Source organism: Triticum dicoccoides, chromosome 3A (genome assembly GCF_002162155.2).
Source record: "Triticum dicoccoides isolate Atlit2015 ecotype Zavitan chromosome 3A, WEW_v2.0, whole genome shotgun sequence".
NCBI lineage: Eukaryota > Viridiplantae > Streptophyta > Magnoliopsida > Poales > Poaceae > Triticum > Triticum dicoccoides.
This window is the reverse complement of record NC_041384.1, coordinates 620,869,039-620,884,925: the sequence shown is the minus strand read 5'-3', so window position 1 is coordinate 620,884,925 and position 15,887 is coordinate 620,869,039. Positions and strand designations below refer to the sequence as shown.

Genomic DNA, 15,887 nt, shown 5'->3' with positions numbered 1-15,887 from the left:
TCTTGGTGGAAGTGTAGATCGAGGCCTTCTCAACCAATTCCTAGAGAATCAACAAGTTTGATTGGCCAGGGAGAGAGATCGGGCGAAAATGGAGCTTAGAACAACAATGGAACTTGCAGATGGAAGAGGTAGACTACTCGGAGAAAAAGACTCTCCTTATGTAGCGATAGGACAAATCCAACCGCCACCCATTTACTCGGCCAGCGACATGCGGTACTACCACACTAGACATGCGGCACTACCGCAAGGGCCTGCGGTACTACCGTGGGGCACAACGGTACTACCGCTTGCGCGACAGGAGCTAGACCAACCCTGTTGCGTTGAAGCAAAGAGCGGTAGAACCGCCGGAGTGGTACTACCGCTCGCCCTTGCGGTACCACCGCAAGGCAGGGTTTGTCTGGGCCGGGAAAGCACAGACGAATAAAAATACATTTGTGGCTACTTCCGCTGAGTATCAGTCTGTGCAAAACTCCGATACGGTACCGCATACAGGGAGCGGTACTACCACGTAGGGCGCGAATGTAAAAAAATACATCCTCCCCTACTTCGGCTCGTGCTACTGTGCTCGGCCCGAGGCCACGGTACTACCGCGCCCGGGGAGCGGTACTACCGCAAGGGCCTGCGGTACTACCGCGCCCCCGACCGGTACTACCGTGGGCCTCTACGGTACTACATCTCCCATGAGCAGTACTACCGCATGCCACAACACAACAATCACTAGGAGTCCTTCATTTTGCAGAGACACGGATAAACAGTAGTTGCTCCAAAGATGCAAAGGAAAGGTGGTGCAAAAGGAACAGATGTGTACGTGATGATTCCACCCAAACCTTTCCAAAGCGGACCCCCTCGTAATAGTACGACTTTCCTATGACTCAAATCCACCGAAAAGAAACGTAGGGAAAACTCCGTCTTCACTAGACTCCGAGGGGCAACAAATTGTCTTGTGCCTAAACATGAGATATCTGAAATGCTCAATGCACACGATTAGTCCGTAAATGCATTGTCATCAATCACCAAAAACCACTCAGGGATAAATATGCCCTTACATCAGTTCTAGTGAGTTCGTACATCGTAGTATCAAGGTGTCTAGAAATTGAACTAACGAGTAGCGGGTTGTAACAATGGTGGCCCCAAGGTGGTTGTGTGTGCGTGGGTGGGGGGGGGGAGGGGGGCTGACATCGGCATAGCCTTGCAACGTCACCTGTTTACTTCGATATCACATTTAACATGGATGAAAGAAGAGAGGTGAGTGAGAAGAAGAAGAGTTGAGGAAGAAGCACACAAGGGTCTGAGGGGGAAGAAGACCAGATTCTTTCGAAGAGAATAAGGAAAGACTAGGTGCAGGGCCTATGAAGGCACATGGCGCGCAAGAGCGGTGGCCACCGAAAATGCGCCATGCCGCCATCACACCCTTGGGCAATTGTAAGTAGTATCATTCTAAATTAGGTTCGATGTTTTTTGTATAGAGAATTTACGACATGTTTATGGGCAATCTCAAAGTGCAACAATCATGCACGCACTTTACGTTGTCGTGACACGAAGTCCAAAATCATGTTATTATTTATAATCATTTGGAAATATGGTTAGACATCGAAAATCCATCTCTACGCCCGAGCTCATCTACACCCGCACTGACGAAAAAAATCAAAACAAATACTACAAAAATTCTTGTGTGGTAGAAAATTTGATGCGTGAGGTCCGCTCCGATTTTCAAATCATTTGGACATCTGAGGAGATCTCAGCAAAAAAACACAAATTGAGGGTCTGTAAAAATTTACTGTTTATGTATTGTTTTGGTTTGATTTGTCTTTTTTGCTGAGAGCTGCTCAGATATCCAAATGACTCAACATTTGGAGCGGGTCCCACGCATCAAATTGTCTACCGCACAATTTTTTTTGAATTTATTTTGAATTTTTTACAAATTTTTTTCTAACCGGATGCAGATAAGCCTGGGCACCGAAACACCCTACTCGTTAGACATACTAGTTTGCAGCAAAACAAAAACAGCTCAATACGGTTGCACCAAAACAAAAACAGGTCAATACACCCAAGAATAACATGACTAGAAAAATGAAACGGTTGATCATGTTATTATTTTCGGGTGTAGAATTTGTACTTTTCTAGCCAGTCTCACTAATGTATTATTTTTCTGACACTCGGAATTTCACCTCTCCTCATAACTTGTAACCCCAGCCTCGGTTTTTGTGCTCATATTCCCCCTCTTGCTCTGTTTTTTTTTGCAGTTCATCTACTCTATTTACCCTCAGTTGATCAGTTCTGACGAGTTCGTACCGTGTAGCACCAAGGCGTGTAGAAACTAGAAACTGAACTGAATTCGCGTGCGTCCTTGGCATTCGATGCCTGCTACCTTGTGAGCTCCGCGCACATCTCCATGACGAGCCTGCGTGGCTGTATCACTGGCACGGTGGGCCCGAGCATTCAACGACATGCCGCATGATGGTGCCATTCCGAACTGCACGGCTGCTATTCATAAAACTTGGTAGTATTGCCAATCACTGGCCACTCACCGGGTCCAGTCACGAGTCACACGCAGAAAAATGAAACAACTGATTGTTTGGCTCCAAAGAATTTCGTCACTGATCAGACCAGCTAAGCGATCCAGCCTGGAGTAGACCACCTCTCCCTCCGCTCACGTAATCGTTGTTGCCCCATGGCTCTTTCCGTGCAGTTTCGCCCTCGACTCGCGGTACGAGCAGTCACACCAATATTAGACTGCCACCGTATTTTGCTTTTTTGGGGATTGGCAGTGTATTGGACTGTAGCGAAGATCAACAGCGCAGCACTGTAAGTCTGTAAGGCCAACTCCACCGCGCGACCCTATCCTGTCCGCCCCCGTCCGTTTGGGATAAAATGGACGAATAGCGTAGCCCAGCGCACGGCCTCAAACGGACAAATGTCCGGATTCCATCCGTTTTCGACCCATCCCCGGTCCAAACTTGCGCTCGGTTTGGGGTGAAACGGACGCGCGCGGACGGCTTGGACGCACGCCCTTGTCCCCCCTGGCCCGCCTGTCTGGGACACTAGCAGTCCCTCCGTTCCCAAACGCTTCCACCCTCTCTCTCTCGCCCCGCCCCGCCGTCGGCGCCGCCGCTATTTTCCGGCCGCCTCCTCACCGCGCAGCCTCCGGCCGTCCCTACCAAACCACTTCTCGACATGGCCGCCACCACGCCCGTGCTGTGGCCGTAGTTTTGGCCGTCGATCGGAGGTTTGGCCGTCGACGTATTTGCCGGCCGCAGAGGGGACATGACCGCCGGCGACGTAGCACGGCGTCCTCGGCAGCTCCTGACGAGAGCTCCACAGCGGCCAGTAGCCGGCCGGCAACCACCCCTGCTGCGTCGAGGTGATCTTCGCCACCACGCCCGCAAGGTGTTCGGCATTTTGCCCACAAAGGTATGGACAGTGGAGACGAGTTTTTCTTCCATCACTTTCTTTGTTCATCGGATGATTCGTCGTCGGATGATGAAGATATTGTGGTGGCTGCACTGGTCGTTCACGACCACATTCAACGGCAGCTTCCTCGGTACAGGGGGTCACTCCCTGGCCGTGCTCCCAACCTGAACCGCAAATAGGGAGAGAGGGCACGCCCTGCTCTATGCCGATTACTTTGCCAACACCCCGCTCTTCAAGCCGGATAAATTCCGTCGCCGTTTCCGAATGGCAAGACATGTGTTCAATCGTATCCGAGAGGGAGTGGTTGCTCATGACCCATACTTCGAGTGCAAGACGGATGCCCTTGGCAAGCTTGGATTCTCCTCTTACCAGAAATGCACCGCGGCCATCCGCATGCTTGCATATGGAATTCCAGGCGATCTGGTGGATGAGTACGTGCGTATGAGTGAGACAACATGTCTGATGTTAATCTACAAGTTTTGCCAGGCTGTGATCGAGGTGTTTGGCCCAGAGTACTTGAGGCAGCCAACTGCCGCTGATACAGAGAGATTGTTGGCGACCAACGCAGCTAGAGGCTTTCCAGGCATGCTTGGCAGCATAGATTGTATGCACTGGGAGTGAAAGAACTGTCCATTTGCTTGGCAGGGCCAGTACAAAGGGCATGTCAAGGCGTGCACTGTCATATTAGAAGCGGTGGCATCACAGGATCTTTGGATATGACATTCTTTCTTCGGCATGACAGGTTCTCACAATGATATTAACGTGCTGCAGCGTTCTCCAGTCTTCGCGAGGCTTGCAGAAGGCCACTCCCCACCTGTCAACTTTGAGATCAACGGCCACCATTACAATAAGGGATACTATCTAGCAGATGGTATATATCCTCAGTGGTCAACTTTTATGAACATAATCTTGAAACCCCAAGGTGAGAAGAGAAAGAGATTTGCTCAAATGCAAGAGAGTGTTAGAAAGGATGTGGAACGTGCTTTTGGTGTGCTTCAATCCCGGTGGGGTATCGTTCGAAACCCTGCACTGTCATGGGATGAAAGGAAGCTTTGGGAGGTGATGACTACTTGTGTGATCATGCACAACATGATCTTCGAGGACGAGTGTGATGAGAGTATCTTCGACCAAGGATTTGACTATCAAGGTGAAAATATTGAGCCCCTGCACCAAGACCCGACCATATTTGAACAGTTTGCTCAATTCCATCGTGAGATGCGTGATTGGCACTCTCATTTGAATCTTCAAAATGACTTGGTTGAGCACGTGTGGATCACATTGGCAACCAATAGATGTATTGGTCCATTTTATGTTTAGTCAAGACAATTTCGATTTGGTTGTAAAAATATTTTATTAAAGACAATTTTAATTGGGTTGCAAAACTATTTTAATTTTCATACAAATATTTGGGTTGTAAACTAGTTTTGATGAAAATTTGGGCATTTTGGGTCCTGACGAACAGAATAGGGCAAAAGGATGCGTCCGCGCGGTGAGCGCACGGCCACCGCATTTCAGGACACGCCTGGACACGACCTCAAATCGCTACCCAAATGGATAGAATCCGGACAAAACGGACGTCCGTTTGGGATCGCGCGGTGGAGTTGGCCTAACTCCACACCAACAGCAACAGTGCCTGGACAACTCTAGCAGGATGTTCACGAGACGAGACGTGGCGACAACTCGTGGAGGGTTTCATCATCTTATGTCAACTGGCTATCATCCGCCCAATTTCCGGCCGGCCCAAAAGGCCCGGCCTCGTTATCCACCGCCGCATGATTCCTCTGTCCGCTACGAAACCGACGGATAAAAAGTAACGAGAAAAAGAAACAGAGAGGATAAAAAGGAAGAAAAAACATTCGAGAAAAAAGGACACATGCTAGATAAGAGTCCCGTTAGGCAGGGGCATGGCCCGCGTGCATCAAGTCAGAAGAAAGCGAGGCAGTCCCAGTGGCTCCCACGCGGCACCGCAAAGCCCACACACTGACGTCCCTCCCCCGCCCAGGCTCGGCGCGCGACGCGACCCGACCCGGTCCGAGCGACCGGAGCCAGACCCAGACCCAGACCCAGACCCGGCGGCCGGACCGAGCGGGCGGAACCCTCCTCCTTCACCCCGGCCCCCGAAACTTCTATATAAGCGCACCCAGAGACACCCCTCGCCCAGTTCCCCTCCGCCCCCTCCCCCCCAAACGCCAAAACCCGCGGCTCCGCGTCCGCCGAGGCGAAGCGGGGGCGCGCACACGCCGGGCGTGGGCTTCTCACACTCTCCCCCTGCCCCCACCCGCTCCCCGGCCCCTCCGATTCCCCGCCCCGCGCGCCGCGACGGCGATGCTCCGCCCCTCCCCGCTGCTGCCCGTGCCCGGCGCCTCCGCCTCCGCGACGGCGGCCCCGCCCGGCAGGGCCGCCAGCATGCGGATGTTCCACGGCGACGTGTTCCTCGGCGAGGCGGACGTCTTCCCGATCAAGCCCGGGCCCGAGGGCGCCCTGCCCTTCCCCAGCAACGAGATCCGCATCAGCCACCTCTCGCCGGCCAGCGAGCGCTGCCCGCCCCTCGCCATCCTGCAGACCATCGCGCCCTTCTCCGTGCGCTGCAAGCTCCAGGCCAGGCCGCTCCCTCCCCACCCCAGCCTCCACCGCCTCTACCTCACCTGCTTCAACGAGTACAAGGTTTGCCTCGCCTCGCCTCGCCCCCCACGGTTTCGTTTCGTACAAACAACGAGTATGCCTGCCCTTCACGCCCATTTCAAATCGAAGCGAAATCAGCGACCAACCGCTGAATGTTATTTACTCCATTATTACTGAATCGCGGGTCGTTTACTAGGGATTGAAGCATTTTCCACATTATTTAGGGTGTACAATTTCGTTAGGTAGATTTGGGAGAGGGTTTGTAAAATCCTGTCCTCCTTTTGGTTGTGTAGAGCGCGGTGGTGGTGGTCGGAGACGAGGAGCTGCACCTGGTGGCAATGCCGAGCAAGGTGGAGAAGGTGCCGTGCTTCTGGTGCTGCTCTGTGCGGGCTGGGCTCTATGCAGCGTCCGTGGGGATGCTCAACCTCCGCTGCCTTGCTATTGTGTTTGATCTTGATGAGACCCTCATCGTTGCTAACACGATGAGGTCCTTTGAGAGCCGGATCGAGATGCTTTCCCGTAGGATGGACATTGAGGATGACCCTGTCAGGGTAGCGGGGATGTCTGCAGAAATCAAGCGGTATATTGAGGACAGGGAGCTTCTCAAGGAGTTCATTGACACAGACACTGTTACAGACAATGGCAGAATTGTTGGCACCCAGAAGGAGGAGGTTCAGCCTATGCCTGGTGTCCAGGAGCGTCTTGTTCGGCCTGTAATCAGGTTGCCCGAGAGGAATGCTATTCTGACCCGCATCAATCCAGAGGTACGAATTAGTTAACCTTGGTAGGTAGTATCTGTTCTGCTGCTCGTATATCACTCAATTTTTGCTGCTGTTTTTTCTTCTGGGTGGGGTGGGATGGCCATTGAGGTTTACAGTTTATCCAGAAGAATATATTTACATTCTAACCTATGCCATGGTTGGAGAAAATGATACTCCCTCCGTCCCATATTAATTGACACTGAAATGGATGTATTTCACTGCTAGATACATCCATACGTATTTCACTGCTAGATACATCCATTTCAGCGTCAATTAATATGTGAAGGAGGGAGTATATAGATGGGTTCCCATTTGTCTGGTACAACCTGACTTTTTATGTTCGATTGTGAGGCCATGGATGATTTCTAGCATTAATTTGTTTGTATATGTATTGTAAAATTGCTGCAGTATTTGATCTTCTGAGTAAAAGTGTGCATGCTCAAGTTCATTATTTACTTCCTGCATTCCAAAGTATATGACGTTTAACGTCATATATTTTGGAATGGAGGTAGTATGTGTTTAGGCATGTACGAACTGTTTGGGTGCAAAAATTGCAACACTCTTTGTATGCAGGATGTGTTGCATATTCGGTAAATATAGCAATGAGTTAACAACCTGAGGGATGGTAACAAGTATACTAAGCAGCACGAGTTTTAGGCAACCTATAATGTTAGGCCTTTGACCTAGAATCTAGATAGCAAACACATTATGCTCTTTATATATGCAGTCTTCAGCAAAAAAAAACTTTATGTTCTATTATTGAAGTTTGCATATTACTTGGCTCTCATGATATGGGCTCTTGATTAAAACAGTAAGTGCGTACGTGCAATGCACGTTCATATCTGGTAGAATATATTTTTGAGGGATGTTTGGTAGAATTTAATTGCGTGCTGATATTAGGTAAGATATTAATTATATGATAATTATGTGATTATTGCTAATATTGATATTTGGTATAATATTTATTGCGCGCTAAATATGCTGAGCGCTCACCATTGAAGCAATCTTGGTCGTCGGATTCACATGAATTGATGGCCGAGATTAGTTGGATCTTGCCCCTTTGGGTCTGTAAATATTGATATAGATATGGGGTTGACATTAATTTCTCCACAAACTTTTATATTCTGATGCACCAGAATAAAGACATTGATTAGATTTTATTCTTTTAGTTGCCTCAGCGTTTTGCACTTTGTTTTCCTTTTACTAATCCTCATACCCATTTCAATGTTATTGCACGTAGATTCGCGATACCAGTGTTTTTGTGAAGCTAAGGCCTGCCTGGGAGGATTTGAGAAGTTACCTAACTGCCAAGGGACGCAAAAGATTTGAGGTCTATGTGTGTACAATGGCTGAAAGAGATTATGCTCTTGAGATATGGAGACTTCTTGATCCAGAAGCCAATTTGATCAGCTTGAATAATCTTTCAGATCGTGTAGTATGTGTAAAAGCAGGTGAGTTTTCAAGAGTTTGAAATTTAATTTTTCGAGCTATTGTGCAGTGCTCTACTGTCTCAGCATTGCTCGGTTCTATAAACATCATCGTTAACACAATCTAGTCATTGTAAAATGCCCAATCCGAATGTATGCCTTGTATTTTTAGAAGTACCAAGAAATTCTGCATAATGATTTCCAAAATGTTGATTGTTAGAATGATGGTGCTACTACTTGATTTGCAGAAACGCAAAGTTGTGTGTACATATAGTTGTGTTTAGTTTGCTTGCTTCAGTTGTGTGTTTAGTTTGCTTGCTTCAGTTGTATTGTATTTTATTTGTACGGTTATAAGTTATGAACTCAAATAAAGTAATCTTGAGTAGTTCCATTTGTTAGTGCTACATTGTCTGCATTCTTGTTTCCAGTGAAACTGCTAGTTTCCACCATTGTGTGGATGGAACGGTACAATCTTTACTTCCTATAGCCTCAGGTTCAGTTCTTGATCATGTTTGTTATAATTTCACCTGCTTAGCCACTTATCTTACTCATTGACAGGTTCCAAGAAGTCCCTGCAGCATGTTTTTAGAGAAGGAGGATGCCATCCAAAGATGGCCATGGTGATTGATGATAGGCTGCAAGTTTGGGATGAGAAAGATCAGCATCGAGTTCATGTCGTCCCTGCCTATGCTCCATACTATGCCCCACAAGCCGAGGTATTTCTTTTGTTGCTTACATGTTCTCTGTTGAACATTATTGCTGTGCTGGAATGATGTGTGTATTTCCTTGCATATCTTAGATGGCAAACGCTGTTCCAGTGCTCTGTGTTGCGAGAAATGTTGCTTGCAATGTTCGTGGTGGTTTCTTCAGGTTGGTATAAATCGTTATTGAGATACAATCTATGCATTCTGATGATATCATACTTACAGCTTTAATATTATCTCTGTTTTGATAAAAAAGGGAATTTGATGAAAATCTACTGAAGAAAGTATTTGAACTATTGTACGAAAATGAGTTACTGGATCTTCCCTATGCTCCAGATGTCGGTGACTACTTAGTCTCCGAGGTAATCTTCTTGATACTTTCATGTCGTATATGTATAGCATTTATGTCGTTTGAAGCTTTATGCTTGTCTGCTAATTCCTTCCCAGGACCCTAATTTTCCACCAAGCAATAAAGATCCTGCCCCTATACCTGAGGGTATGAGTGGAACTGAAGTAGAGAAGAGATTGAATGGGCGGGTAAGCTTTGATGCGATGTTTCTGCTTTAATTGGTTTGATAGGAAACCTTTTCTTGTTCTTCTACTTACAGCAAATGGGCTAATGATGCCATATTTGCTATGGGTAAGCACTGTTCTGTGGCATCATATGATTGCTCGAATGCTGCTTGCTTAATTATCAATAAAACCTACCTTTTGTGACATTTGAAAATAAAGTAAGCCCTACTTTGGCTTGAGCTTGGACCATATTTATTTATTTAAGAACATTAGTCCAAACTGGACTAATGGCCCTTATTAAGCTCTTAATTTGGAATGAACTTTTAAGGATGAACGTGAAATGTTATTTCAGGCATATCAGGGGGACCAAAAACAGATATCGTCATCAATCCGTCCATCAGGTACTTCTAATACTGTATTTATTTTGGTCACTTGCCTTTGGACCTTTTTCTTGCTGGCCTTTCCTCGTCTTGTATTAGTCTGGTATTTTCATTTTGAGGATATACATTTTCTTGCCAAGGGAAGACTACTGTACTGTCAAATGGTCAGTTAAATATTGTCTTATATTTATATTTACTCAAATTTAGGAGTTGTGACTTCAGTTAGTAATTTAGTTTTTAGGAACCAGGAATGGAACCCACAATAACATTTTATTAAGAATGAAAAAGAAAGGAGTGCATGTACAAGTTCAGAGCCATCTTGTTAAGCATATTAAGGAATCTGCTCATCTGTCTTTCATACCAATCATTATGCATTTCAAGTAGTTCTGTTATCACTCCATTTCAATATGTAAGGTGTATTTTGACTACCCAAATTCAAACTTTAACCACTAACTAATCCAATAATATGTGGGCTATGTTACAAGAAATTGATACTATAGGACTCATCTTCAAAGGTACTCCCTCCGTCCCAAAATAAGTGACTCAAGTTTGTACTAACTTTATACTAAACTTAGTACAAAGTTGAGTCACTTATTTTGAGACGGAGGGAGTATTTTCTAATGGTCAAAGCTCATACTTGGATAGTCAAAATACAATCTACATTCTGAAATGGAATTAGTACCTTATTTCACTGCATACATTCTGAAATGGAATCTATGCCAACCTTTTGGTGTAGATGATGCACGAGTGGCAATCCGGGGAACTCTAGGCAGTTCAAATGTGCAACCCAATGGGGGCTCAATGGCAATTGTCCCTTCTTTGTTTGTCACGGTATTGCAAGAAATTGGACGACTATGCAATTCGAAGGTTTGTTGTTTCCTTAATGTTTTGGTGTAGGTTTGGTTTTCCTGTTCTTGACTTTTGAATTAATTCCCTGCTCTTGCTTCATATAGGTGGAGTTTAGGTCTACTGTAAGCACCAGCAAAATTACACAATTTTCTGTTGAGGTTGGTGTTTCACATTTGTAACTGATTACAGTAATACCAATTTATTTTGCCAACAACCTGGTTTGAATCTGTACTCAAGAGCCCAGACAGTGACAAATTCAGAAGATAATGGGCTATATTACCTTAATACTCAAACCTTAATTTTATTGTAGTGGTTTGGTTCATGATGATCTGATGATCATCCAGATGTTCAATACTGCTCCCTCGACTCCTTTATGTAGGGCATATTAGGTTTCAGTAAGTCGAGTCTTTGACCAAGAATTACTTTGTTAATATGTGGTTTTATGACACAAAATTGGTATCATTAGATTTGTTTTCAAAAGTACTTACTGGTCATTGTGATTTTGTATAATATGAACCATGTATTGATGGAGTCTGTGAAGCCTTTTCCTAGTGGAACCTAATCTGCCCTACATACATGGAGTGAGTAGATGCTGGTGAATGAACTACTTAGACTATCTGTTCTAGATTCCACCTTATTTTAGAGCTGCTCTGAATTAGCTTTTTAATTTGACAGGAACTCAATTAGCTTTCTTTGTCCGCTTGCTGTCTTAAGACTTATATAAGCAATGTTGCCAAATTTCTGCTTAATTCTTTCACCTTCATTGTACATGCGCTTCTCCAGGTTCTATTTAGTAATGAAAAAATTGGAAATGGCATTGGAAAAACAAGAGATGAAGCTCAAGTACAAGCTGCTGAAAAAGCTCTCCAAAATTTGCAAAGTGAGTGTATATTCTTTACGTCTTGAATTATGTAAGCTTGTCAGCACAAGAATCATTTTATTTTCCCTATTGCTATCTTTGCATTCATTCAACTTCTATTGTTAGAGAGTGTACCTGAGAAAGTAAAATGACTAAAATGATGTCCTTTGCTCTACTGCTTCTATGGAAAACATCCTGTAGGGAGATCTTGACTTATTCATCATTCAGGATATCTGGTGCACATGCACATTAACCTGTCTTCCAGAGTGCAAACCAAGTGTACAAATTGCACTCCTATGCAACATAATGAAAAGCTGGTGATGAGTTTCATTGTTTGTGCTCAATACTGGTAAATGGGTGCATGTCCCTTGCATATTTCAAGATTACCAAAAATGGTACTCCCTCCGTTCCAAATTACTTGTCGCAGATATGGATGTATCTAGATGTATTTTAGTTCTAGATACATCCATTTCTGCGACGAGTAATTTGGAACGGAGGGAGTAGTTGTGGACACACACACAGCTCAGGTAATTTCCAAGCAATCCTTCACTAATAAACCAATTACCACATTTGGCTATTTCTAATGAGCCATCCACCTTGGTCTTGCTAACATGAATGCGTAGGGACATGGAAAATGAACTCTATATATCTTAATACCACCATAAGAAAATATTCCTGCATCTTAACACCACCAGCATGGGCACCAAACTAATTTTATAGTCAGTAACTGCTAGAGAGCTGCGCAAGCATCATTCATTCTTCTGGTGAATGAAGGCAGACTGGGTTATCATTCACTAGTAGCATAGACAGGTCCTAGCATGTTCACTTTTCAGCTTTGCATTACAATTCATGTATTGATTTTCCAGTAAAAACAATGACTGCTTACTTTTGAGCATTTTGCATACAAAATTTGCGAGTAAATCACGCTGGAGGTCAGCAGACCTGTCACATTGACATTGATCCAACCAGGTGACCATACTCCCGCTATGCATGTTTAGGCCACAAAAGGTGTTTAAGTGAATATTTGAAGGCCAATTAATAGCCAATCCGGTTAGGATGATGATATGACAATGCCACTGGCACACGGAGGTACTCCGATGCTTATATATTTGTCAGTGGATTATCCTAATCTCAATCCAATTTCTTCTCGAGCCCCCCTCCCCCCTATCGTTGTGCTGACTCCGCTGCATCTCCAAACCCTGTGCCCCGCACGAACTTCCCTGTCCCTTGCCTCATCATCGTGCCTACCTCCGGACACGACAAAGCCAGACACATCGCTCTCATCTCACATGTGGCGAACCTCTGGACATGACAAAGCCAGACCCATTGCTCTCACCTCACATCTGGTTGATATGGAAGGTTGGGCCTGCTTATGATGCATTAATGTTGGAGGTGGTTGCAAAACACCCAACTTGGCTGGGGGTTCCCGGATTTCCATCACCAGTTTCATATTCACCGACAGGTTACTGCGCTTCGGGTGGGAAAAAGTTGTTGGTGTCTGTTGGTGACTTTGGGTCTACTAAGCGATACATATCTCTTAATTTAACCATGGACAGACATGTGGGGAGGGAGGTATTTGCAGCCTGACCCGTCCACTATGTGGATTATTTTAGTGTTATTTCTGTGTTGGAATGCCCTGTGTGTCTTTTGGCTCGGTTGCACTGCATTTCATTGTTATAAGCAGGCTGGCATTATTAAATGACCTTCATTGATTCATCATTCACTTGAATGTTTTTGGTGATGCAAACGAACATTTTTGTAGTTTGGCAACCTACTTGAACCAGTACGATGAGTTCAATGTTCCATAGTGCAATACACTGAATATTTCTTTGTTCTAGTTCATTGACTAGAAATTTGCTTTCTCCTAAATTCTCTGAACTGACTGACATGTAGGCAATTACTTGTCATATGTTGCTCCTATCGCTGGAGTTCTTAACAAAGACACAAGCAAGTCTTCTAGGAATGGAAATGGCTTTCTGGAAGACGATCTGGATTCAGATGGTGATACTGCCATGCAAGAACCATCTGGAAGTAAATCAGAACAGAAGGATCATTCAAATGTGGATAGGTTGCCCTCTGTATTAAGTCTTATTAGAGAACTTGTAAGACATGATGCTACACCTGATATTTCAATTTCTGATGTACTGTACCTTCTAAATGTGATGTACTCTTATTCTTTGCCTCATTGAATTCTAATGTGCTTTCACTGCCTCTAGTGCTTGGAGGATCAACATGTAGTATTTCGAGATCAAGTTCGGAATCCTGGCTCAGCAACCAATGAAGAATACCATTTCCAGGTTACTAACTTTAATAGCTTAATATATTCTTGCTATTATAAAGTTCTACAAGAATAGTTGTCAGCCTTCTGGCTTATACTGCAATGTACCTGAGTGTTACAGTTGTGACCAGTTCTCATCTGTGCGGCTGTGCCCAGTACCTGTCTTTGGCTGGACGCCGGTGGGTGCTGCCAGTATTGGTAAATGATCCGCTGGGTCTGCTAAAGGGTTGCAGTATAAGCCAGAAGGCCGACGACCTTTTCACTGAAACAAACTGGTGTCTTCAAAGTTGGACCAAACCGGTTTCAGATTCCAACTTTCTTTCAACCTGGCTTATACTGCTTTTTATTTGTTGGTTCCACCTGATTGCCATGCCTTCAAACTTTAAATATTTTAATCCTTACTTGAAAATTATACTTCCCAGTGAGTCTATAGTAAACCAAATTGATTTTGATAGTCTCTAATAAGCATTTGTATGTACCTTCTGTGAGCCTGTTAATGCAGCTAACATTGCAGTTGTTAATATTTTGAAGGTTGAACTAGCGGGACAGATTCTTGGGAATGGTATTGGTGTGAACAAAGATTTCGCGAAGCTTCAGGTACCATACTTCCTAGTGGTCTGCCCTTTTTGTTCATGGCTTTTTTATGCTTTTGTGCCCTTGCCATTTTAAAGTATTTTTGCATCAGACAATGCACTGATATGGCACAATATGACATCTGCAGTATTTCAAAGATTGTGCATTGTATGCATATGTCTAGATGACATTCTGTTGTTGGACATAAAACCTGGTATAAGTTGGGAGTAGATTGAAATATTTACAACCTTCTACTCCCTACAAAGTTGAGTCATCTATTTTGGAACGGAGGGAGTATAAATCTTTGTAAAGATTTCACTATGAATCATATACGGATGTATATAGATGCATTTGAAGTGTAGATTCATTCATTTTGCTCCGTATGTAGTCCATCTAGTTGAATCTCTAAAAAGACTTATATTTAGGAACGGAGGGAGTACCTAGAATTTTAGTGTATGCACAGTTATTGGGGGCCCACTCCACAAATGGTTCAGTCACTACTCACTAGTACGTTTAGATGATGGCATATTGCACGAATGGATGGCTCATCTAGTTTATTTTCTTGTGCTCCACTATACTAGGTTAAGTGCGGTGACTTTCTCATCTTCTAACAAAAAGTTATCCCCTGTTTTTTGGGACATTATGTTGTTTCAGGCGGCAGAAGAGGCGCTGAGGTTCTTGAAAACAACCACTGACCCACAGATTAAGAAGCATTTGAGACCAATAAGGTAATTATTGTTCATAGAACAGCATGCTCTGGATACCTAGCATTTTTTTTTTGAGTTAACCTAGCATTTGTTTCAGTGTGTAGTACTTAGTTTTAGTGCTAGAACCAGTTTTCCTTTCTGAGATGCTATTGTTTTCGAAATAACAGTGCCGTCTTACAAATTCTGCTGTTTCTATATTTGTTGTAGATGCAGCAGTTGATTTCTTCACCCGCTGGCCCCAACCAAATGAGTTGAAAGAAAGTGGAATGTGGAATCAATCCCTCAGCCATTAGCACACCTTTAGCCTTCGGATAGGCAACTTTTGGAAGTGGCATTACGGAGAGCGGGACGTGGTGCTCCGTCGAATCTTGTGACCACCTTCGCCGGAGAATCTTCTCGGAGACTATTTTGCCTCCGGGCAACTACAACTGCAGCCGTAGTCATCTCGGTAGGATGCTGGCGTAGTTGGCTGTAAACAGGTAGGAATGTAGGATTAGTCGTGAATAGTAACTGTTTGCCTGATGGATGCGGTTGCTTGTAAATTGTTCAGGGGCATTGAAACTGGAATGCTCGTGCTGATTTCAAAGTTTATATGTTCATAAGCGGTGGTGATGTTCTCTGTCGGTCGTGCTTGTGCTGATTTTGGATCGCACAGGAGGCAAACTTGGTCTAAGCTCCTTACAATCTAAGGTGCTTAGAAAAATAAATTGTTTTTCAAGCACTAGTGCTCATCTCTTGATTAGGCACCTGTTCTCTATAAATAAGTATCGATGCTTGAGAGAAAAATGATTTATTTCTCTAAG

General features: G+C 44.6%; 1 protein-coding gene across 4 annotated transcripts; it reads left to right on the top strand.

Moving 5' to 3' along the window:
* Nucleotides 1-5,721: 5,721 nt before the first annotated feature.
* Nucleotides 5,722-15,703, top strand: LOC119269642 (RNA polymerase II C-terminal domain phosphatase-like 2). Of its 4 annotated transcripts, none has more exons than XR_005133680.1 (16): nt 5,722-6,075; nt 6,327-6,797; nt 8,035-8,245; nt 8,780-8,937; nt 9,021-9,091; nt 9,182-9,287; nt 9,373-9,462; nt 9,791-9,839; nt 10,555-10,685; nt 10,772-10,825; nt 11,451-11,547; nt 13,420-13,628; nt 13,743-13,823; nt 13,936-14,002; nt 14,336-14,401; nt 15,032-15,105. XR_005133680.1 is itself a non-coding variant. In XM_037551528.1 (16 exons), exons 1-16 carry the CDS (start codon nt 5,737-5,739, stop codon nt 15,302-15,304), a joined length of 2,220 nt encoding a protein of 739 aa, XP_037407425.1. In that variant the 5' UTR covers nt 5,722-5,736; the 3' UTR covers nt 15,305-15,703. The 4 variants fall into 4 exon arrangements, 2 of the variants coding, with proteins under 2 accessions (XP_037407425.1, XP_037407426.1); XR_005133679.1 differs by having other exon boundaries at nt 13,936-14,090; nt 15,032-15,093; XM_037551528.1 differs by lacking the exon at nt 13,936-14,002 and adding an exon at nt 15,292-15,703.
* The last annotated feature ends 184 nt before the right edge of the window (nt 15,704-15,887 follow it).

Excerpts from the sequence above, each read along its gene's own strand:
- LOC119269642 (XM_037551528.1), top strand. The coding sequence starts at position 5,737 with ATGCTCCGCCCCTCCCCGCTGCTGCCCGTGCCCGGCGCCTCCGCCTCC. Across the intron at positions 8,938-9,020 it reads ACTATGCCCCACAAGCCGAG|ATGGCAAACGCTGTTCCAGT; the intron begins GTATTTCTTTTG and ends TGCATATCTTAG. Across the intron at positions 11,548-13,419 it reads AGCTCTCCAAAATTTGCAAA|GCAATTACTTGTCATATGTT; the intron begins GTGAGTGTATAT and ends ACTGACATGTAG.